We start from the raw sequence: 24,533 nt of genomic DNA on the forward strand, positions 1-24,533 counted from the left end.
TAAGATATTGAGGCTGTCAGTTTCTCTTAGGGATATAATGAGATCCTGGGAGGGAGAGGCCAGCAGGATGGAGCTCCCGAGGGCGGGAGCTGGAGCCAGGAGCTGGGGTGAGCCGCCTGCCGTGGAGCAGGCAGAGCCCCTCACCCTCCCCATGTGACTGCTCTCTGGTGAAACTCAGCCCCTCTCCTACCCCATGATCCTCACCTTCCCTGTCAGGGCTCCTGAGAGATGTTAAGGCAAGAAAATAGAATGGCCCTGCTGGCCATGGAAACCCCAAGACAGCCGAGCCCCCCGAAGTCCCAGACATGCACACAAACTTATCCACCAGCTCTCCTCCCTTGTGTAGAGCTCTGTCCTCCGAAAGCAGAAGTAGAGGGCAGGAGTCAAGTCTCTGGTAGGGCCAGTCAAAATGGCCATCATCAACAAATCCACAAAGAATAAACGCTGTAGAGGGTGTGGAGAGAAGGGAACCCTCCCATACCATTGTTGGGAATGTAAATTGGTACAGCCCCTATGGAGAACAGTATGTGGGTGGGGGTTCCTTAAAAACTAAAAATAGAACTGCCATATGGTCCTGCATTCCCATTCCTGGGCATGTATCTAAAGAAAATCATGATCCAAAAGGATACATGTACCCCGGTGTTCATTGCAGCACTGTTTACAATAGCCGAGACATGGAAGCAGCCTAATGTCCGTCGACAAAAGAATGGATAAAGAAGATGTGGTACATATATACAATGGAATATTACTCGGCCATTAAAAAAGAATGAAACAATGCCATTTGCAGCATGCATGCATGGACCTAGAGATTGTCACACTGAGTGAATGAAGTAGGTCAGACAGAGAAAGAGAAATATTGTGTGACATCCTTTAAAGAAATGACACAAATGAACTTACTTGTAAAACAGAAACAGACCTAGACTTAGAGAATGAACTTAATGGTTGTAGGTCGTGAGGGAAAGGATGGGGGCAAGGGATAGAGAGTTTGGGATGGACATATACACTCTACTATATGTAAAATGGATAACCAGGGCTTCCCTGGTGGTCCAGTGGTTAAGAATCTACCTTGCAATGCAGGGGACACAGATTTGATCCCTGGTCCGGGAAGATCCCGCATACCATGGGCAACTGAGCCCCTGCACCACAACTACTGAGCCTCCTCTCTGGAACTCAAGAGCTGCAACTACTGAGCCCACGGGAAGCAACTACAAGAGCCTGTGTGCTTCGCGACAAAAGAAGCCACTGTAATGAGAGGTCCATACATCACAACTAGAGAGGAGCCCCTGCTTACCAAAACTAGAGAAAGCCCAAGAGCAGCAATGACGATCCAGTGCAGCCATAAATAAATAAACAAAATGGATAACCAACAAGGACCTTGTATAGCACATGGAACTCTGCTCAATGTTATGTGGCAGCCTGGATGGGACGGGAGTTTGGGGAAGAATGGATACATGTGTACGTATGAGTCCCTTTGCTGTTTACCTGAAACTATCACAACTGTGTTCATCAGTTTGAGTTCAGTTCAGTTCAGTCGCTCAGTCGTGTCCGATTCTTTGCGACCCCATGGACTGCAGCATGCCAGGCTTCCTTGTTCATCACCAACTCCCGGGAGCTTACTCAAACTCATGTCCATCTCATCGGTAATGCCATCCAACCATCTCATCCTCTGTTGTCCCTCCTGCCTTCAATCTTTCCCAGCATCAGGGTCTTTTCCAATGAGTCAGTTCTTCCCATCAGGTGGCCAAAGTATTGGAGTTTCAGCTTCAGCATCAGTCCTTCCAATGAATATTCAGGATTGATTTCCTTTAGGATTGACTAGGTTTGACCTCCTTGCAGTCCAAGGAATGCTCAAGAGTCTTCCCCAACACCACAGTTCAAAAGCATCAATTCTTCAGCACTCAGCTTTCTTTATAGTTGAACTCTCACATTCATACATGACTACTGGAAAAATCATAGCTTTGACTAGATGGACCTTTGTTGGCAAAGTAATGTCTCTGCTTTTTATATGCTCTCTAGGTTTGTCATAGCTTTTCTTCCAAGGAGCAAGCGTCTTTTAAATAGTTATGTCCGACTCTTTGCGACCCCATGGACTGTAGCCTACCAGGCTCCTCTGTCCATGGGATTCTCCAGGTAAGAGTACTGGAGTTGGTTACCATTTCCTTCTCCAGGGGATCTTCCCGACTCAGGGATCGAACCCGGGTCTCCCGCATTCCAGGTAGACGCTTTAACCTCTGAGCCACCAGGGAAGCCCTAATTAGTTATACCCCAATACAAAATAAAAAGTTTAAAAAGAAGACTCTGTGGGGGCTGGGTCTGAGTCTAGGCTCTGCTATTTGCTAGTTGTTGATCTCAGGCAAGTTACTTAACCTCACTCTACCTCAGCCGTCTCATCTCTAAAATATTAGTAGCTGCCTCATTGGGTTGTTGGGAAGGTTAAATGAACTGTTACATATAAAGTACTGAGCATGCACCTATTTTGTGAATGACACTCAATAATAGTAGCTATTACTAAAGAGGTGGGGGAAAATGTAGAGGAAGGTAGTGACCAGTCAACCCCCTTCCCTCCAGGAGGCCCGACCTTACTCTGATCATCACCATCACCACCATTGTCTCCACCACCTCCACTGCCACTTCCTTCATCACCATCACCATTGTCTCCACCACCATCATCACTGTGACTCAGATAGAGTCAGACACATAGCTTTGAGACTGAAGGGATGATCGAAGGGGTCAGAGAGAATGGAACTGTATGGAATGAGTCCTGGCAGGCTTCTTGGGGGAGGGAGCCTTGGACAACGTGCCACCTGGGCACTATTCTTTGTCTCCTCTTCCCTTTCTCACTAATTCCTGGGGGTCAAGGTGGAGCTACCCATTTTTTTTTTTTCGAGCAGGAGACTAAGATCCAGGACCGAAAAGGATGAAGATCAGACCCCCATGCTCACCACCTAAGAGCTCAGACAGGGGTGAGGGTGGAGGATGTTAGTTTCCATCCCTCCAGCTCAATGCCAGTCAGAGTGGCTGCAGCCCAGTGAGCAGGCCAGAGGAGCCCACGGTCAGATCTGGGGGAGGGGTGTCAAGTGTAACGGGTCAGGCGGCAGCTGGGCGTCTGTCAGTCTCACTCTGAGGCTGGGGAAGCAGACTGGAATTGACAGTGTAGAGGGTCACAGGAGGACGGGTGGTAGATACAGAACCTGCCCTGGGGGCCTGATGAGGGCGGGGCTCTGTGCCTCTGTCAGGGCTGCAGGGGGATACACTGGAGGTCCTTCCATCCTCCTGAGTCAGACCTCTGCCCTTGCTGAGATCTGGAACAGAGAAAACAGCTAGGGTCTGCTTCTCACTGCTGCGTGACCTTGGGTAAATCAATTAACCTCTCTGGGTCTCCATTTCCCTACTGTCCATGTGGTGTAAGAAGGAACCTGGGGCTAGGAGTCAAAGGACCTACGGCTTAAGTAGCTTTCCATGTCTTACTAGCTGTGAGCTGGTAGCCAGGTCACTTGTTCTCTCCGAACTCAGTGTCCTTATCTGTAAGAGGAGACAGCGATCTCTGTGCACTGCTGTGGAAATGAAGTGAGCCCCACAGGGCCTGGTACGTGGTAGGCCCGCAACAGATCAGCGGGAACTAGGCTTCTTCCAGCTGCCAAAAATCTGAGCCCAGGATTTTGAAATGAGCTCCTACCACCGCTCTCACTACCTCTACCACTCAAACTACTATTACCTCCACCATCACTTCCATCATCACCACCCCACCCCCACCAATACCATCTTTACCTCCACCGTCACCTCCACCATCACCACCATCACCCTCCATCACCACCTTCACCATCACTGCACCATCCCCAGCAATACCATTTTCACCTCCACCATCATCTCCATCACCAACTTCACCAACATCACCATCCCCACCAACACATCACAGCCTCCACCATCACCTGGATCGCCATCTTCACCATCACCACCCTTAGCAATATCTTCATCAGCTCCACCATCACCACCATCTCCACCACCCACCAATACCATTATCACCAGAACTGTCACCTCCATCACCAACTTCACCATCATCGTCACCACCACCATCCCACAACCACCACACACACAAGAATGCTTGTTTACACTTGAGAGCCAGAGAGCATGGACACAGAATGAAGAAAGGGGCTGTTTTCTGGAATGTGCAGGTGGTCCAGGAGGCAAAGCCAGATCTCTCCAATCTTCTTACCTGCAAATAAGAGGCTTCCCTCAGAGTAGAACTGGACTCCCTGGGAGGACTGCATGAAGTGCAGATTCCTGGTGCATGACTGTCAGGACTTCCCAAGCCCCAAGCCTCCCCTCAGTTTCCTCCCCCTGCCAGTGAGGAGAGAAGCAGTGCAGACTTCTGGCAAAGGGGCAGAAGAAGAGGCTAGCAGGAGTTGAGGCCCCCACAGTGTGCCAGGCTTAATATACATAATATTAGCTGTATTGGTGGTTTATACACTTAATCTTTGGTGTTTTATATACTTAATCTCATTTGATGCTAAAGGGTACCCCTGTGACAGGTTTAAGTCACTGCATTTTATCTATTTATTTATTAAGTCACTGCATTTTACTTATTTTTTTCTTTTTTGGATTTTACTTATTTATTTATCTGTTAGTATTTATTCATTTATTTAGCCATGTTGGGTCTTAGTTGCGGCACACAAGGTCTTCGTTACGTCATGTGGATATTTCGTTTCAGTGCACAGACTCTCTGGTTGTGGTACGTGGGCTCAGTAGTTGTGACACGGGGGCTTAGTTGCTCCGTGCCACACGGGATCTTAGTTCTTCAACCAGGGATCCAACTGGCATCCCCTGCATTGCAAGGCAGATCCTTAACCACTGGACCACCAGGGAGGTCCCTGCATTTTAAAAAGAGAAGGAAACTGCGACTCGATGAACGATTTGTTTGAGGTCACCCGGGCAGTGGGTGTCCAAGCCAAGAGTCAGTCTCACATGTACACTCTTTCCGCCATGCTTAGAGGGCATGGCTGCCCAAGAAGGCAGACCTGCAGAGGTGGAGAGGGATGAGAAGGGTTTTGATCCTGGAACGAGAGAGGGATTCTGTGTCATTTTCACAACATTCGGCTGCAAGAGCAGGACATCTGGATTTGTTGTTGTTTGTTTTTTTGTGTTTTTTTTGGCTGGGCTGGTTGCATGCATGTGAGAGCTTAGTTCCCCAACCAGGGCTCAAACCCATGCCCCATTCATTAGAAGCACAGATTCTCAACCATTGGACCACCAGTTAAGTGGGGACAAGAGCAGGACTTTCTGGGTTGCCAAGTGGGGTCCCTAGATATTGCTTCCTGGCCTCCTGGGGGCACCAGGCTTTGTTGTACATGTGTTTACATGTGTGGGTTTCCCAGGTGCCTCAGTGGTAACGAATCTGCCTGCCAACGCAGGAGACTCGAATTCTATCCCGGGGTCAGGAAGATCCCCTGAAGGAGGAAATGACAACCCACTCCAGTACTCCTGCTTGGAAAATCCCACGTTCAGAGGAGCCTGGCGGGCCGCAGTCCATGGGGTCGCAAAGAGTCAGACACAACTGAATGACTGAGCATGCACGTCCTCACGTAAACCCCGTGCAGGCTAGACCCTTGCCCGGCATTTGCCCTGGCTCCCAGGATGCAGCACATGACCTGGCACCTGCATGAGTAACGGTTGTTGAGCAGATACGTGAATGAATCCATGAAAGCATGAGTTAATCCGGACCTCAAAACAGGGGTGGAAAGCTTCACTGACAGCTAAAAAACAGGAAAACAGCAGTCGGCCCAAGTTTCCCCATTTTCCAAGCTTTTCATTATTATTATTTGTTTCCCTTTCTAATTTCATAGAAATGGTTGCTCCCAGATGGCAGAGCACAAATTGACTGATTGATGCCCCAGAACTAATACCCTGAGACGGACCCACGGCGAGCAGAATGATTATTTAACTCAGCACCCAGGGGCAAAGTGTGGGGACATCATTGTGCGAGCGGGAAAGCAAATGGAATACAAGTTTATGCCAAAGATATGTTTAGTTCCTCCCAGTGACTTTCCTTCCCCCAAGCCCCTGCCTCAGGTGCGGGTTCCTGTCCACGTCTGCTGGATCCAGGGAATCCTGGGAGCAGAGAGTAGGCCCTGCTTCCCAAGTCCAGGCCGCAGGGCCTGGGCAAGGTTCGGTTTCACTGCCTGCTTTGGGGGGAGGGGGATCTGGTTGCCTCCCTCCCCCTCAGTGGCCCTGAGAGGTAAGGACAGCCAGGCAGGTCACTGGTCTCATCTGGGTCCCTGTGGGTGATGAGATGGGCACTGATGGGTGAGTTGGCAGCCAGGCTGGAGTGGCACAGCTTGCTGCCCTGGGCACTGTCTTCCCTGCTTGTCACCACTCCCGGCTGCCCAAGCAGCAAAGCAAAACCACAGTGACAAGATCCAGAGGGGAGAGGCTCCAGCTGGGGGTTGGTGCTGGTCTCACAGGCCACTGGAGCAGCAACATGACAGCTTCTCATGGAGGGAGGGGGCCCTCTGGCCCCAGTTCCCACCCTGTCTGCCTTGACCCTTGTCCATCTCCATTCCCTTGGACTGCCTTTGAGTCTGTCTTACTTCAGTTATGGGCTGTTAGCAGCTCTGAGGGGCTGTTAGTCCACACCTTCTCCGGCTCCCTTACCCCCTGACCTCAGGGCCTATTCCCTCCTGCTACACACACACACACACACACATACATACACACCCCTCAGACATAAAACAGGAGGCTCTCTCCCAGGACCTCTGATTAAGACCTGTAAGGAGTAACTGGGATCTGGGGCTCCAATGGGTTTGTGAGTGTGAACTGGTGTGTGTGTAAAGCAGGTGTGTGTGAGAGCAAGCATCAACATGGATGTGGGAGTTAGAAAGTGTGCATGCGCATGCCTGCATGTGACACTGAATGTACAAGTCTTGCAAGACTGTGTGTGAGGGCAGAGTCAGCGTGGTGATGGCTGCGTGGATGCACCGGTGGGCTGGGGTGAGGGTGCCAGGATTTGACGATGAGGCAGACTCTGAGGGTGGAAGCAGAGCCCGGGAGGTGGGGGGACAGATGGAGAGATACATCCTCTGAGGTGGGGTGTCTCAGTGTAGAGGCGGCCGGCCCCGACCCGACGTGATCACCCCCATCTCTGTCATCCTGGCTGGGCTCCCTCAAATCAGGTCAGGGGGTGGGGAAGGCGGGGTGAAGTCGCTGAGCTCCACGCAGGGCCCCTGCCCGCTCCTTGGGCCTGTCAGCCACTGATCGGTTCCATGTTCCTATAAATATTTACAAATCCCAGCTGCTGAAGAACAAGACATTCTCCACCAGCTGGGGCTCCCAGCCTGGAAGCTGAAGGGGAGGGAATGTGGGGGAGGAAGAGGGGGCTGCCCTGGAGAGACAGGACCCCCAGGACCCCCAATTTCAGCTCCTAGTTAAGCCACAGGTTAGCCTAGGCACCCCAGTGTCTTCCTCAGGGACTATGGAGCCAGAAATCCTCTCCCTGAGGCCTCAGCCTCAGGAAGTCTGTACCTCCCCCACCAGATGGAGAGGGGAATCTTCACAGCCAACCTGCTGCCTCCTATTCAAGTCTCTCATTCGAGGTAAAGGGAGGGTGTTGTGCTGTGCTTAGTCGCTCAGCTGTGTCCAACTCTTTGAGACCCCATGGACTCAAAGAGCCTAGTAGCCCACTAGGCTACTCTGTCCATGGGGATTCTCCAAGCCAGAATACTGGAATGGGTTGCCATGCCCTCCTCCAGGGGATCTTCCCAACCCAGGCATAGACCCTTGGTCTGCCACATTGCAGGCAGATTCTTCACTGTTTGAGCCACTAGGGAAGCCCAAGCGGACGGCGGTCTTACTTTTTTTTCATTTTTTGGCCACCGCGTGCTCATACAAGATCCTAGTTCCCCAGCCAGGGATCGAACCCACACTTCCTGCCTTGGAAGCACAGAGTCTTAACCACTGGACTGCCAGGGAAGTCCTGAGGGGTTTTACTTTTTAAAAAACACAGAAAATTTTCCTCAAGTCCCTGGAAGGTATTTTTTCTCTCCACTCAAAATCTTCCCCAGGAGAACAACCTTGTTAAATCCATCTGGACCTTTCTAAACTGGAGGCTGGAGGACTCGCTGTTCAGTCACCCCTCCCCATCACAAGAGCCCCCTCAGTAGCCCTGAGGACAGCTTAAGCATGCTCACCTGATCTCAGGTGCCACCCCTTGTCACTTTCAGAGCTGGGCTGCTCGTGGGAACTGGGAGGAAGAGGGGCTGGGTGGGACCTTTCAACACCATGGCCCAGGCTGGTGGTCAGACACCCTGGTGAACCAGCTCAAGAAAGTAGCCCTTGTCAGGCAGAGATTGATTATTGATTACTGAGAGATTGATTATTGATTATTTCCTCCATAGCTGGCACCCAGCACAGGGCCAGGCACACCACAGGTCCTCCGGCAATTGTGTGGAGTCATCATGTGCCTGGATGTCCAAAGCAAGTTTTCCCAGCTTCCAGCTCCTAGTACTACAGGGCATGTGCCTGAGGAGTGGCCCTAGAGTCCTAGGTGTCCAGGGCGTCCCAGCACAGGCAGACAGGAACTCCTGTAAGCTGAGCTCACTTTCGCATCTTGGCTAGAATTTCCGATTTGTTCGTACTGGAGCTTCCTGGCCCATGGGACTCCCCTTGGCCTTGCCCAGGTAATACCTACATCCTGGTGTAGGTCTGTCCAGGAAGTCAAGACGCTGGAGTGGGAGAAAAAGAAGGACAGGGACCCCCACAATATTGTGGGGGCTCTGGCTGCTGTGTGGAACACCCAGCTGGAAACACAGACCTAATGCAGCATCGAAGTCAGGCTGGCAGGTGCTGCTGCTCTGTGGCTTCCCATCTCCCTCTCAAGGGCCCAGACCAGCTGTTTTCACTAGGATCGGGGAGCCTAACTATCCCGATTTCACAGGATGAGAAGAAAGGGCTGGATCATGCTGAAAATGGCCAATCTCCTTAGGCCAGAGCTGTGATGAGGGGGAAAGAGAGGGGTGCAGGGTTCAGGGGCCACAGATGGGCACTTTCCTTGGCAAAAGGCACCCGGCCCCACCCCCAGAAAACTATCCTTCCAGCTGCCAGAAAGGAAGAGCAAGGGCCAGGGTGGGGACGGAGGGAACAGGAGGAAGACAGCCCGAAGCTGGCATGCCCTCTGGAAGAGAAGTCCAGTGTTGGCAGTGGTATGGGAAGAGTTAAGAATATTCCTAAAATAGTCCAGCCGGAGCCTAAGCCAGCCGGCTAGTGCCTCTCCCAGAGAGCAGATCTATAGCTGGAAAAGTCAGCCTGCTCTGTGCCCACCGCCTGCTGCCTGGCTGGGGTTGCTAATTAAGCCTCCCTCTTTCCACCAGTTCCTCCTACTTTAGCCAGCAGGGATGGGACTAAGCGAAGGGGCCACATCTTCCCAAGAGACAGGGAACTCCTGCTGGGACCAGGAGTCTTATGGCCAGACATCCCCCTCCAAACACGCCCCAACCTGGGTCACTGAAAGGGTCAGCCTTTGAGGGGGTGGGGACCCCCCAGTAGCTCATTGAATACCATCTTCTCCTAGCTCTGTGCTTCCCTCCACCTGGGGCCTCTGGGGGTAACGTTGGGTCAGGGAGGAGGCAGGCTGCCTTGTTTCAGGGCAGGACCAGCTGCAAAATTTACTGGCCCAGAATGAAATGAAAATGTGGAATTGCGTGATCAAAAATTGTTAAGAACTTCAAGGTGGTGCTAGCAGAGCATTAAATCAAGTGCAGGTCCCTTCTGAGTGCAGGCCCCTGTCAGTAAACAAGTTGCATGTCCACGAAGCTGGCACCGTCAGGGTGCGTTTAACCAACATTTCCTAAACACCCACTGCTCTGTTCCACTGCCCTCGTGGCTCTGCCACCTCAGAGATCCCCTCTCAGTCACTCCTGTTCTCAAGTGTACGAAGATGAGGTGCTCAAAGACCCCTCTCTGAACACGGAAGGGAGGCTGGGCCACCTCCCACTCCTGGCTGACTTGGACTCTCCAAGAACACTGCAGCGAGAGTTCCACACCCTTCTCCGAGCTCCACCCTCCACTACTACCCTCAGAGGGTCTTTGGGGATTACCCAGGATGGGGGTGAGCAATCAATCCTCTTCTCCTTGCTCCCTGGCCCCCACTGGTGGGGTCCTAAAAAGAGCCCCTGTGCGTCCCATTTGACTCTGTCTCAGACTGGCCAATGACCTTGGGCCAGCCAGTTCCCCTCTTTGGGCCTCGGTGTCCCTGTCTGTCAAAGGAGACTTCTCTAAGACCTTTTTAGACCCTAAGTTCTAGTTCTCCTGGGTGAGAATGCAAGGAAAGGTTTTTTTCTAGAAGAGGGAGGGCTTCCCAGGAGAAAGCCCTCCACAGTCTTCCTGGGGAACTGGAGGCTTTCTCCCTTGCACCCCCATCTTTAGGCCTGGGGGTATCTTCCCCAGGAGGCAGGAAAGCCAGCTGACCCCCATCAGCCAGGTACCTCCTCCTCCGCCCTCTCCCCAGGACTCCTCCTCCTCCCTGCCTTCCCCCACTTGGGTCTGGGGGATTTGGGGGCTCTGGGGGAGCTGAGGCCTGCCAGAGAGGGTGGAAAGCCCGTGCACTGTGCTGGCCGGGCGGGGCCTTCCCTCTGCTGCCTTTGCAAGGGCTCAGCATAATTGCACTGCCTGTCACTCCTGCGTCCTGCTATCTGTCTCTCAGGCTGACCCCGTGCACCCGCCATTATATTGGTTCCTGTTGGGGCTGCAGAACCTCATTACTTATACATGCAGCTGGGAGATGCAGGCTGGGCTGAGGGGAGACGGCCCCTCCGATTAGGTCTCCCCTCCCACAGCTGGGGCCTTTTCAGCGCTGCCTCCCTGGAGCTGGATTGGGATGGCCTGCTCGTCAGAAAGGGAGGGCAAGGGAGGAGGCCCAGGGCTGGGCAGGTCCCTAGAATCTTCGGGCAGGATAGCCAGAGTCCTTTGGCAAAGGAGCATCAGAAAACCTGCCTGTGACCTGGGTACCTGGGCTCAGACCACTTCATCCTACTCTCTCCTCCTAGGATATGGGGCTGGGAGAGGGGCCCCTGAAGGAGGTTCCTCACCAACCTGAGTCCCAGCCTGGTGTGTCCTGCCTCCCCACCAAATGACAACACAACTTCCATTCTCCCAAATGTCCCCTCTCCAAAGAGGGGCTGCGATTATGGAGGCTTTTCCTCTGGAGGATCTGCAAGTGTCTGAGTTGAAATGTCATGAAGGGATTTTAAATATTTTAACAGATGACAATGAGGAGTTTTCTTTTAAAGAGAACCACAGCGTCTCAGAGCTGCCCTGGACAATTCTCCAGCCCACAGAAAAAAATGGAAGCCCTAAAATGTGATAGACTTCTCCAAACACATAAGGCAAGTTGGTGGCCTAACTGGGCATTGATAGCCAGTCTCTGCTTCTTGGTGCCCAGTTTCCCATTCTGCCCAAGACAGGACTGTAGACCAGTGGCATCAACCAAAAACCATAAATATGCCCTTTTATACAACTGAGCCTTAACTCAAGCTGTTCTTCATCCCTAAAGGATCTATCCTTGCTTTATCCACCATGTATGCACCTGGTGGGCTGAGTGGTGAAGAGCCCCCACTCAAGGTCAAACAGACCCAAGTTCTAATTCTGACTTTCTTTCCTCCTAGCTGTGTGATCTCAGGGAAATACCTTCACCTCTCTGAGCCTCAGTATCCTCATCTCCAGTGTAAAGATGACAATGCTTATTATTCCTTACACTTCCAGTGAGTATTAAGTGAAAGAGTACATAAAGTGTCTGGCACATGTTGGTACCCAGGTAATGGCAAAAACACTCATCCACCCTTCATTAATTTCATAAACATTTCCTAATCTTTCCAGAAATCTGCAAGTCTCCTGCTCCCTGTTCCACCCCCATCCCATCCAGATCAGGCCACTATAAGCTCTCACTTCTGCTTTAATCCCTCCTCCCCACAGTAGCCAATGTGATCCTTGTAATCTGAAAAAATCTGATACCACTCACCCGACACTCTTCAGTAGTTTCTAATTGCCCTTAGGATAAATTATACATCTCTTGTCACAGCCCATGAGGCCTTGCAAGCTTGTCCTTAGAACATGCTGTTTCCTTTGCCTGGAATAATCTTCCCTCCCTCCCTCCCTCTCTCCCTCCCTCCTCCATCTCTGGCAGCCATCCCCTTCACCAGTGCAATCCTTTCATCAGGGTTTAACTTAAATATCACCTCCTCCAGGGAGCTTCCCATGATTCCCCACCTCCAGATGAATTTAGGCATCACTGCTGTGTGTTCCTATAGCATCCCACACATTCCCAGGCAGCACGTCCAGTTAGATAGCAGTTGTTTGTTTAAGTATCCAGGTTTCTACTATATGCTGTAACTACACAGGGTCAGAAGACTTTTCATGCTCATCACTATATCTTGTAATAATATGAGATCAACTAATACGGGCTTATAGAATAAATGGAGGATGGACAAATGGATGAATAAACAAATGGAAAAAAATAATACCTCTCCTGTAGAGTCCTCTGGGCAGGGAGTTTTCCATGGATACCTCAGAATACCTAGTGCAAACCTCTACCCAAGCCTTAGTTTCTTCAGCTATAAAATGGGGGAAATAATAGTATCTACTTAGTGGGGCTATTGATACAAGCTATGTAATAGTTAATATAAGCTATGTAATAGTTCTTAACTTATCATTAATAGGCTGTTAAATTTAAATGAGATAATACACTTAAAGTGCTTAGAACAAGATTTCATACTTAGGGATGTCCCTGGTGGTCCAGTGGCTAAGACTCTTTGCTTCCAGTGCATGGGGTCCTGGGTTCAATCCCTGGCCTGGGAACTAGATCCTACATGCTGCAATTAAGAGCTCACATGCCGCAACTAAGACCTGGCCCAGTCAAATAAGTAAATAATTTTTTTAAAATCTTGTACTTTACCTGTGGCTGATTTATGTCAATGTATGGCAAAAACTGCCGGAATATTGTAAAGTAATTAGCCTCCAATTAAAATAAATAAAATATCTTGTACTTAGTAAGTACTTTTTAAAAAGTTAATCATTCAGTTCAGTTCAGTTCATTTGCTCAGTCGCGTCCGACTCTTTGCGACCCCATGAATCGCTGAGCGACTGATCTGATCTGATCTGATCTGAATCGCAGCATGCCAGGCCTCCCTGTCCATCACCAACTCCCGGAGTTCACTCAAACTCATGTCCATAGAGTCAGTGATGCCATCCAGCCATCTCATCCTTTATCGTCCCCTTCTCCTCCTGCCCCCAATCCCTCCCAACATCAGGGTCTTTTCCAATGAGTCAACTCTTTGCATAAGGTGGCCAAAGTATTGGAGTTTCAGCTTCAGCACCAGTCCTTCCAATGAACACCCAGGACTGATCTCCTTTAGGATGGACTGGTTGGATCTCCTTGCAGTCCAAGGGACTCTCAAGAGTCTTCTCCAACACCACAGTTCAAAAGCATCAATTCTTCGGTGCTCAGCCTTCTTCATAGTCCAACTTTCACATCCATACATGACCACTGGAAAAACCATAGCCTTGACTAGATGGACCTTTGTTGGCAAAGTAATATCTCTGCTTTTCAATATGCTATCTAGGTTGGTCATAACTTTCCTTTCAAGGGGTAAGTGTCTTTTAATTTAATGGCTGCAATTACATAGTATTTATCATTTCTTTCTGCCTGTTTCCCCTGCCAAAGTGTGAGCACCTCAGGAATACTGCTTAGGTCTTGATCATTTGGGGACACACCACCACAACCACCTCCCCACCTCCCAGGGCCCAGCTAGGTGCTTTCAGTAAATGTTTACTGAGTGAATAAATGAACGCAGATTTGCCAGCCAATGAGTCAGGGCACTGCACTCCCTTTCATCACTCACAAACCCAGACACACACTAACGCAAACAGTCTCTTACACATTCACACCCACTCACATTCATTCAAAGAACCCCAAAATACCACAGAACTACCACCCAGCTTCCTGATGTCAGCCGTGCATCAAAGAAGAGCCTTACCCACTTTCCTGCGTCCACCATACTCCCCCACCAATGCCCAGTACTCCCGCCTCACCTCTGGAATGACGGGGGCTGTAGGAGGAAGGAAAGCCAAGCTGGACCTTTAGCTCCCAGCATGGGCAGTATCCAGCTACAGATGACACTCCCCTCCTCCCTTCCTTGGGGCTCACTTCTTTCCTCTGCTGAAAACCTGGATCCCTGGGCTTGGTATGCTGAAGAAGAGGCCTGGGAGCCAGAACTCCTGGGTTCCTTCCTCACTCATCTAGTCCTGCCTCTGAATCCAGGCGCATAGTGGGCCACTGTCCTCCTCTCCTAGCAGCAGCACAGCAATTTGTAGGAAAAGAGCCAGGACGAGGAGACCCCATGCCCGGAGTGGTGGAAGGGCCTTGATGTGAAATAATTATATTAGCCACCCTTTACTGGGCGCCTAATAAGGGTCAGATACTGAGGCCAGTGCTTTGTTACCTTCATGATAATTCATTTAATCCTTACAACAACCCTTTTCCTGAAGAATACCCTTGAGGCGCCGCTAGTTAGCCTAAAACCACCAGCTGAGACTGGCACGCAGGTCTCGAACCCCAGAATCATCAACTGTTAAGATTTAGAGAGTTGGGGGTGGGTGGGGTGGAAGTGCTGGAGGTCCTTAGGGATGAACCTGGGGAAAGGGGTCCCCAGCCAGCGCCCGTCCCCGAATCAGCCAGGCCCTGGGATTCCGGGATAAAGGGGCTCGGAGCGCCGCAGCGGGGGTCACTCTCCTGCGGGGACCTGGGCGGGGCCGGGGCACGACCCGCTAGCCCCGGGAGGCGCGGGGCGGTGGCCCAGGCTCACAGGCCAAGATGGCTGTTAATTAAAGTGCTGGCACCAGCTCCTCTCTGCAAAGTTTGAAGCCGTTATTTTCCACTCCAGCGAAGCGGGGAGAATCCGGCTGGGCTGACAGAGACGCCACACTGCTCCTGGGGAGCGGGCGCTCTTTCTGGGCGGGGGGCGGACCGCCCTGCCACACCGAGCGCGCCCTGGGACCCCAGGGCGAGGCCGGGGGTGCGTGCTCCCGCCCCTCCGCAGCCTCGGGCGGCCAGCCGCAGTTTCACCGGCGGATTCTGGAAGGACTCCCGGTGGCGGACGAGCCCCAGCGGCATAGCGGAGGAGGGACCGGTGTGCGCGCGAACTAGGGGGCGGGGGGAAGGGGGCTTGTATATATCACACACCGATGACCGCGCACTTGTCCCTCGGGTCAACAGCCTGTCACTCTTGGGGGGAGTCATACTGGGGAAACCTCCGTGGGAGACGGGAGGCCAGACTAGCAGCTGAGAGTCAGGACTACTCTTCAGAGCCTGGGAAGGTCTCACTGACTTCCTCCTCCTGCGCTCGAAGCCTACCTCCTTTCGGGCAGTAAACGCTATCCAAAGACCCATCAGGAGGGTTGGAGGAGCTTGGAGTCAGGCTGCCAGTTTGAATGCCGTCTCTGTCCCTTAATAGTTGCGTGACTTTGGGCAAATCTCTTAACTTCCCAGAGCCCCAGTGCTCCCTCTGTGAAATGAAAATAATGATGGGCTTTTACCTCTTTGAATCGCAGTTGAGATCTGGTGTGATGGTGTATGTAAAGCATTCAACACAGGGCCTGGCACACTGTAAGCCCTGAATAAAATGCTATTGATTGCATTTTTAGTTCCTTTCATGGTGAGGGGATCACTTTAACCAGGGCTCAGCTGTGCTTGCAAAGTCCTATCTCACCACCCCTGAGTTGACATCCTCTTGTCCCTGTCCTCCTCCCGGCTCAGGTGGGGTTAATCAATCCCAGCTTTGGGAGGGAAGAAAGGAAAGGGGCTAGAGGGTCATCCTTTAGCAGCAGCTAGTGGCCTCTGAATGGCAGAGCCCTCCCGAGTAGACTGGATACAGGAGGGTGAGAGAAGCAGTGGAGCAGCATGAACTGGGCTTCAAATAATGTGACAAATATTTTGATGGAAGCAGACGCCTTTTAGTTTATGCAACATAAACACTTTACTGCACTTGAGGAAAAGGATTGCCTCATACAATCTGATGGAGAAAAGAGTTAGAAGCTCAGGAGGCTGGAGGCAGGGAAGGAGGGTGTGGAGCCAAGGGGCTGGGTGAGATCAACCCCTCTTGGAGGCTGGGAAAGGGGGCGTCACCAGCCAGGGACATGTCTGTACTGGTCAGAATGGAGAAATTACCTGGGGTGCCCACTTTCTCAGTGCCCCAATTTCCCCCTTGTCTAAAAGCAGGGAGAAAGGAATTGATCAGAGTAAGATGGAGGAGTCCCTGGCCCCATCCCCAGGAAAAAGCAGCCTGACCTGGCCTGGAGCGCAGGGAGGAAGAAGTGGAAGTTAAGGAAGTGGGGTAGAGGATCCTGCTCCTCCTGGGGTAAGGCGGTCCCGGGAACATCCAGGTGCCCCCCCCCCCAAAAAAAAGAGGAGGCAGCAGCTGCGGTTAGTACTTGGAATTCTGTGGGCACCCTGACAGGCGTACCGGCCCACCTCCATCTCCCAAACAGGCGATCCGAGAGACCTGAGTGTGGACTCGCCCCATCGACGCCCTCCTGCCTTCCCCTCTTCTCCCCGCTCATAACACGCTTCCTTGTCCTTCCTTCTTGTTCCTCTCTCTGTCCTCCTCTCAATCGCTCTTTGTCCCCTGAAGACCGAGGCGCCCTACTGCAGCCCCCGCCTCCTGCGGGCAGTGGCCCCTGGCGCCTTTCTCTGCTCTAGGTTTTCTTCATACCAGACCCTCGAGGCCTCTCCTCTCCTAGTCACCCTCGGCGCTCTCTAGTTCTCCCTAGGGCCCCCTCTTCTACTAGTTCTTTGGTCCCTACTCGCCCCTTCTCTAGGGGAGCCTCTCCTGCGTCCCAGACTCTAGGCCCTCTCCATCTCCGACGCTCAGTCTCTTGCTCGCCTTGGGTCTCGCGGCTCCAGCCCTCTACCCGGCGGCCCCGCCCAGGGCCCCGCCCCCCTAAGTGGGCGGAGCCACACCTCTCACAACCCAATTAGGCGCCGGCCCAGCCTTCCGCCCCACCCCTCGCGGCGCAGAGCGGGCGGGGCTGGACCGCGCGAAGGGGGCGGTGGTTCCAGCACCGGGAGGCGGGAGGAATCGGCAGCAGGCGGCGGCCGCTGCGCTCAGTTCGGCCGCGCAGCGGGAGGGAGGCGCGAGGCAGGAGCCGGCGGCTGGGCTCGGCAGCGCATCCAGCGCAGCGCGGCGCCCCGGGCCCGGCTCCATGCCCGCAGTCCAGCCGGACCACCCTTGAGCGCGGGCACCTCGCCCGCGCCCCCTGCCCGCCGGCACCATTGCCCCGACGGCGCGGCCGGGCGGCCCGGCGCTCCCCAGGCTCCGCGCCGGCCGGAAGACGCTGCTGGCGGCCGCCGCGGGCGTGGTGATGCTGCTGGTGCTGGTGGTGCTCATCCCCGTGCTGGTGAGCTCGGGAGGCCCGGATGGCCACTATGAGATGCTGGGCACCTGCCGCATGGTGTGTGACCCCTACCCCGCGAGGGGCCCCGGCGCCGGCGCGCGGCCCGACGGCGGCGACGCCCTGAGCGAGCAGAGCGGCGCGCCCCCGCCCTCCACGCTGGTGCAGGGCCCCCAGGGGAAGCCGGGACGCACAGGCAAGCCGGGCCCCCCTGGGCCCCCCGGGGACCCAGGTCCTCCGGGTCCTGTAGGGCCACCCGGGGAGAAGGGTGAGCCGGGCAAGACCGGCCCTCCCGGGCTGCCAGGCGCGGGGGGCAGCGGCGCCATCAGCACGGCCACCTACACCACGGTGCCGCGCGTGGCCTTCTACGCCGGCCTCAAGAATCCTCACGAGGGTTACGAGGTGCTCAAGTTCGACGACGTGGTCACCAACCTCGGCAACAACTACGACGCGACCAGTGGCAAGTTTACGTGCAATATTCCCGGCACCTACTTTTTCACCTACCACGTCCTCATGCGCGGCGGCGACGGCACCAGTATGTGGGCGGACCTCTGCAAGAACGGCCAGGTGGGCCCGCCGGGGGCATGGGGCTGGCCTGGGGGCAGGGCACCCAGGGAGCCCGGGGCCCACGGGTACGGACGGGCGCAGATGGAGACCCGGAGCGGCTTAGACATTACAGGCGGGGATGATCCAGGCTAGCGGGCACCCCTGATTCCTCGGCTTCCGGGCGCCGGCTCCAAGGCAAGTGCTGCTGGGCACCTGCGGCACGGAAATGCGGGAAATACATCCAACTAATAATCAGAGCGCAGGCCGCGCGGACTGGCCCTTGGGGGCTTGGCCCGTGGGAAACAGCATCTCAGAGCTAGGATTCTGGTTGATACCAGCTAGTGGTGAGGGGCCGAATCAGGATGGGCTCTGGGGAAAGGCAGCGTCTGCGCCCGTGGGCGCTTGGGCGCACCGCTAGGCGCGCAAGCAGAGAAGGCGAGCTGTAGGAGATGTTTTGCGCACAAAGGCAAAGGGAGCCAAGCGCACAAAGCCTTAGCTACAATACATCCCCCGCCCTTAGGAAGGGACCATTGGGCAGATCTGCCACCCTCTGCAAAACCCGGGACTGCGCGGCCCCTTCCCACTGTGTCAGAGCCAAGCGCCCAAAAAGATGGCCAGAAGGGAAAAGTTTTTCCTTCTGAGGCAGGACAAAGAGGTGGAAACTCCCCCTCCTCTTTGCCTTCCAGCTGCAATTCCTGATTTCTGCGGTGTTAGGGCATCCTCTTCCTTCCCTATCCCCATCGGAGAGACCAGAGCGGAAGGCACCAAGCTCACGAGGTCTTTGGTACCTGGGACCAGCGATGTCTGGTGTTCTCCTTGGAACTGCTGCCCCAGGACCAATCTTGACCTAACCCTGCCCCAGGGTGGCAGTTTTACCGAGCTCCCTTCACTTTGGTTCCCCCTCCCTTCCCAGTGCTCCCAGAGCACAGGTGACCTGGGGCCCCTGCAGTAGTCAAGCAGAGCATCCTTGTGGAAGCAGGTGCCTGTGTGGATCAGAACTAAAGCTTTAGTGGGAGTTGGGAGGAAATCTCCTATGACTGAGACCCAAGGTCCTGCTGGAACCCTCCCACTGCACCACTACCTGAGGTGGACCCCATTTAGGGGTGGGGAAAGGACAGGCCTGAGAGTCAGCTAAAAGCCTGCCAGGTGCTTGTAAGTCTGCCCCTCTCCTCCCTCCCTTGCCTGCTCTCCCTCTTGTTTCTGCCTCTCCCCTTCCTCTTCCTCCCCTCTCCCCATCTCTTGTGCTTGCCTCTCTCCTGTGTCTACCAGTCTGATCTGTCTCTCCCTTGGTTTCTGGTCCCCCACCCGTGTGTTTAATCCCTCTCTTTATTCCTTGGGTGTCTCTCTCCCACTTGTGTCTGTCAGGCTTTCTGTGTCTCTCCTCTTTGTCCTTCATTCTTGACCAAATGGGAGGCCCCAGTATCTAGTGAGGACTCTCTCTGCAGACAGCCCCACAATTCCCCTTATTAATCACCAATAAGGGATTCAACAATGTCACCTTCATCAGTGGAATTTCTTCCTTTCCCAAAGAAAGTTTGGGCTGGCACCAGGTTGAGGTTTCAGGGGGCTGGGACCACAGCTTGCCTGGATAGGGAGGTGGTCACCAGGCCACCAGTGGGCCCTATTGTGCTACTCAAGAGGGTGCCGCAGGGCCCCAGAGGTGATACAAGAGGAGGCCCCAAAGATGGTGGGTGCTTGGGGCAGGCATACTTTCTTCAGTCACTGGGAGGTGAAACTGACTCAAAAGGCTCTTCCTACCCCGTTAGTAGGGGCAGGGCACTGGCAGAGCCTGACAAGGAGGTGGCACCACAGGCTGGTAGAAGAAAGGAGGTGACTTTAACCAGGGGTTTCAGAGATCCAATATTTTAACAATTACTCAGACCATTTCCTGCCCCCCTCCCACACACACACACATGCAAGAAAAACAGTGGGGTGACAGGCCCTGGACCTCCCCCACACTCTGTGACTTCTTCCAGATTGTCCAAGAGACTCATTTCCTCTCACTAGTTATTCCATATGAGAATAACTCATATGAGAATAACTCTCCATATGAGAGTTCTGAGCTCTGAGTAGGAGCCAGGTTTGGGGTTCCAGGGATTCAGTCTGCTTGCCCTCCAGGACCGCATGGTCTGTGCAGGGGAGACACAATAACACGCCCCAGCCATTTGTGAGGGAGAGGAGACCCGGACCCCACTGACACTCCTGTCCTCAGATGTGTTGGCTGGAGGGAGTGATTCAGTGGGCCCTAGCTCAGACCAACCTGGTCTGGGGAGAGGATGATGAACCTCTGTCCCCTAGGGGACAAGACACAGCTAGGGAGAAAATGAAAGGTCAAGTGTAGGGAAAGGCTGGCTCAGAGGTGGAACAGGACATTCAAGCCAGAATGTCCAGAGAGCAAAAATGACAGGGCTGGGCAACGGGTGGGAACAGGAGGCAGGAGCCAGCTCCTCCCACGCCTTCAAGACCAGGGGCAGCCCTGGGCTCTGTGCTTTTCCTTCCTGGCTTCCTGCCTGCAGAGAGACTTCCAGAATTTCCTCTAGAAAGCAGAGCCGCATCTGGGTCCTGGTCCTTCCCTGGGCAAGATGGGGAAAGCGGGGAGTCAGCACCTTCCTGCCTGGTGCTGGGTCCCTTTCCCTAGGGGCAGCTCTGAGTCACCGCTGCACGGCCAGATGGCAGTAAGGCCGGGTCATTATGGCACAGGGACCTGAGGAGCCTGGGGAAGGGACTCTAGGCTGGAGCCAGTGCCCTGAGTGAGATGAGCTCCCTGTGGTTCCTTCTAAGATCCACAGTTCAGATGGTCCCCAGAGGATGTGAAACTGATACATCGGGCTAGGGAAGCAGGGGCTGTGGGGGGACGGTCAGGGCCTGTGGGAAGGGGAGTATTACAAATGGGCAGGGACTTGGACACCAGAGTCTGAGTGAGGGGGGAGGTGGTGGGGTGTGTAAATTGGGGACTGTGGTACACGGAGACTTGACTGGGGATCAGCCTCTCTGATGAGGGGATATGGCCTCCCTGCCCACCCCCCTTATCTTGCCGCTGTCCTCTCTGGCCTCTAATGCCTTTCACAGGGCAGAGCACAGTGCCTGGCACAGTAGGAACTCAGGCATTGTGTGAAAGCACACAGGGGCCAGGCTGGCTGCCCGTGGGAGCCACACCTACATACCTGAGACCCCAGCTTTGCTCTGGGGGCAGAGGCACATTTCCTGGGTTCTTGGCCCCTACCCCACCCCCACTCCAGACCTCTAATCAGACCAATGCCTCAGTTTCACTTATTGGCAGCCCTTGAGGAGGTGCTTCTCTTGTACCCCCACATGACAAGTCCAAGACTTGCGTTCCCACTTCTACGACAAAATGAAATCCCCAGACTTCCCCTCAACCCCCGGGAGGGACTGGATGCCTCTACTATTTCCAGTCTTGGGCAGAGAATTAGGACCCCTGGGTTCCATTGCTGGCTCCCCCACCATCTACGGATGGAAGAGCATTAATTCTCCCTGCCTCCATGGATAATTAGGATAATCACAGCAACAATCATGGTGATGAATAAATAATAAACATAAGCATAACAGTACTGATGCCTGTCACATCACCAGGAGATTCCTGATGACAGATGACTGTATTCTAATGGATCTGGCTATTAAGCAGCACACTGTTTTAATGAGTTAAGGCTAAATTAATCTGGGTAATAAAAATAATTGTTATTAGAAGTAATTTATTAGCAAAGATAATGAAATGCATGTGTAATAATAAATACCACCAGGATTAGGGCCCAGGGAACAATACAGAAGTTGGCTGCTTGTTTTCAGCTCTTTCCTGGTAGCTCAAAGCCCCATCTAGATTAAAAAATTTTTTTCCTTTGCCATCAAAAGGCTTTTACAATGGTGGCAGTGGGAGAGGCAGGATCTCATCCATTTTCTAAACAGAGAAACAGAGCTCCTTAGACGGCGTCCCTCCCTCATTTGATTTCCCCTCACCTTTAGCTGGACCAGGAGTTTTCCCAACTAAGTGCCCCCAAACAATTCCCTCCCAGGTTGGAGGAGAAAAGCTTGAGGGGTGAGAAGGGGCTGAAAGGATCTGGGCTTTCAATGGCAGACTGCACACAAATATGTCAGTCGGGTCCTTCCGGTGCAACGTTGTTGCTGAGTCAGCAGCTTTGGCACAGCTGACCTACAGTGCTGCCTCCCGCTCAGGAAGGGGCATGGGTCCCTCTCCTGATCTGGCTTGGTCCAGCCCTGACTGTCAGCCTTTGGGGGTGCTGCCTTCAGGGAAGGGGCAGGATGGAGAGGGGCTGTTGAGGAGCCTGGCTGAGAGGACCCCATTCAGTGCAGACTCTCTGCCCATCCTCCACTCAGAATATCCAGGAGAGGCCCCAGATCAGAGGGCTCAGGACTTCCGTTGGCCTCAGCAGTTGGAAAGGAATGCCTGGAGAGAATGTGTCCATCACCCCACATCCTCAATATCTTATGATTATAGCTCCCCTCCCCCACCAATGATGTGTCAGGCTTCAGATCCAAAGGCTGGCGCTCCCCTGTCCCTCCTGATGCTCCTGCCTGTCCCTCCCCTCTTCCATCAAAACAAGGACCAGCAAGGATATCAGAGCAGACTGAGGATCACAGAGGGATGTAAGGTTTCAGAAGGGATGATTCCTTTCTTCCCATCCACTTCCTTTCTACCACCTTCTACAGCCATAGGGGTGATGCCGCCAGAGGAGCCAGAAGTCCTCTTGGGATGGGGTAATAGTCACAGCTGTAGCTACAACTCCTTGAGGTGGGATGCAGGCCCAGCCTGAGCCTTGGGAGGGGAAATGCTTCCCAGGCCTTTCATCTCACTGCTCTTGTGTGAAAGACTCCAGAATGGGCTTCAGACAGGGAGTTGACACAGAATGGACCTCAGACAAGGAATCCACACAGAAGGTCTCAGTACTAGGGTTGTTGCTTACTAGCAGCCTGGTATTGATCCAGGCCTAGACCTGTAAGGCCAAGGGGCACTCTCCTGTTCAGCCACTGACATAAGAATGGGTGGATGTGGCTGAAATGTAGGCATCATTATTGCAATAAAGCAGAGGGGGTGGTGGCAGGGCAGGGGGATTTGCTTGGCTGTCTAGTAGTCAAGAATTCATACTCCCATTGCAGGGGGCATGGATTCGATCCCGGGTTGGGGAACTAAGATTTCATGCCACACGACCAAAAAAAAATTATATATATATATATATATATATAATTTTAAAAAGGAAAGAGAAAAGAATGATGAGAGGGGATGGCCTTCCATCCCTTGGGGGTCCAGAGAATTCCTCTCTGCAAGCAAGAGTTCCAGGCCGGGGAGTCCTGGAGACACTGCTGAGGTCCTCAATGGGCCAGACAGTGAGTGGGGCTTCCCTAGTGGCTCAGACGGTAAATAATCTGCCTGAAATGCAAGAGACCCAGGTTCGATCCCTGGGTTGGGAAGATGCCCTGGAGAAGGGAATGGCTACCCACTCCAGAATTCTTGCCTAGAGAAATCCCTGGACAGAAGAGCCTGGCAGGCTACAGTCTGTGGGGTCACAAAGAGGCAGACACGACTGAGTGGCTAACACTTCAGCGGGCCAGACAGTGAGACCTAGGGGAGTTAAGGGAGCCGATTACACTGAATTACACTGACAATTCAGACCCAGATTACACCTGCCCTAGAAATCCAAGGCTCCTCTCTAACCCCCTCCCCAAACACACAGTTAGGATTGCAAAAGGGCAGTGCTGGGATGATGGGAGGAAAGCAGGCTGACAGCCCTGATGGTGCTGCAGGTGAGGCTCTGGGACCCTTCAGATTCTCTCCCTGCCTTGCCTCTGACAATCCCCCTCCCTCCCGGACCCCACTTCTCTCCCTTCTCCTCCCCTACCCTCTCACACATACCCTTACTCTCCTAACGGCCCAACCCCCACAGGTGCGGGCCAGCGCCATCGCCCAGGACGCAGACCAGAACTACGACTACGCTAGCAATAGCGTGATCCTGCACCTGGATGCGGGGGACGAGGTTTTCATCAAACTGGATGGGGGCAAAGCGCACGGAGGCAACAGCAACAAGTACAGCACCTTCTCCGGCTTCATCATCTACTCTGATTAAGCTCCTCCATCCCCTATTCCCCCTGGGCTCCCCCTCCGGGTGGGGTAAAGGATGACCCATCCTCGCCTACCCCCTCGCAGCCCTCCCGGCTATGACGCCCCTGGCCCGTCCTCACCACCTTCCGGGCCGCAGCTAGCCCTCCCGCCGGCTCACCGCAGAGCCGGGTCCAGCGTGCTCTGTCCTCGTTCCCCGGGAGGTGGTGTTGACCGTCCCCGCCCCGGCCCGCGCTGTATATTTGTACAGTAAGATTGTTTATTGCCCACCCTACCCACCAGCCCGCCCCAGCAGGGGTGGGGGAGAGGCCTCAGCGGGTTCCTCCCCGTGCTCGGATGTGCTGCCCACCTGCTCTGGGGTAGCGCCGCCTGGGGGAGGGGTTGGTTGGGGGCTGGATGGCTTCCCAGCTACAGCCCTTGGCCGGCTGCTGCCCGTCTGACCAAAGCTATAATAAAACACTTCCACCCC

The 24,533-nt window shown here is 53.8% G+C and overlaps 1 protein-coding gene across 1 annotated transcript; it reads left to right on the forward strand.

Moving 5' to 3' along the window:
* The first annotated feature begins 17,103 nt into the window (after positions 1-17,103).
* C1QL1 (complement C1q like 1) lies at positions 17,104-24,533 on the forward strand. The gene is made up of 2 exons (XM_025279947.2): positions 17,104-17,997; positions 23,892-24,533. The coding sequence occupies exons 1-2, from the start codon at positions 17,401-17,403 to the stop codon at positions 24,069-24,071; spliced, it is 777 nt and encodes a 258-aa protein (XP_025135732.1). The 5' UTR covers positions 17,104-17,400; the 3' UTR covers positions 24,072-24,533.

This window comes from Bubalus bubalis, chromosome 3 (assembly GCF_019923935.1).
Source record: "Bubalus bubalis isolate 160015118507 breed Murrah chromosome 3, NDDB_SH_1, whole genome shotgun sequence".
In the NCBI taxonomy this organism is placed as follows: domain Eukaryota; kingdom Metazoa; phylum Chordata; class Mammalia; order Artiodactyla; family Bovidae; genus Bubalus; species Bubalus bubalis.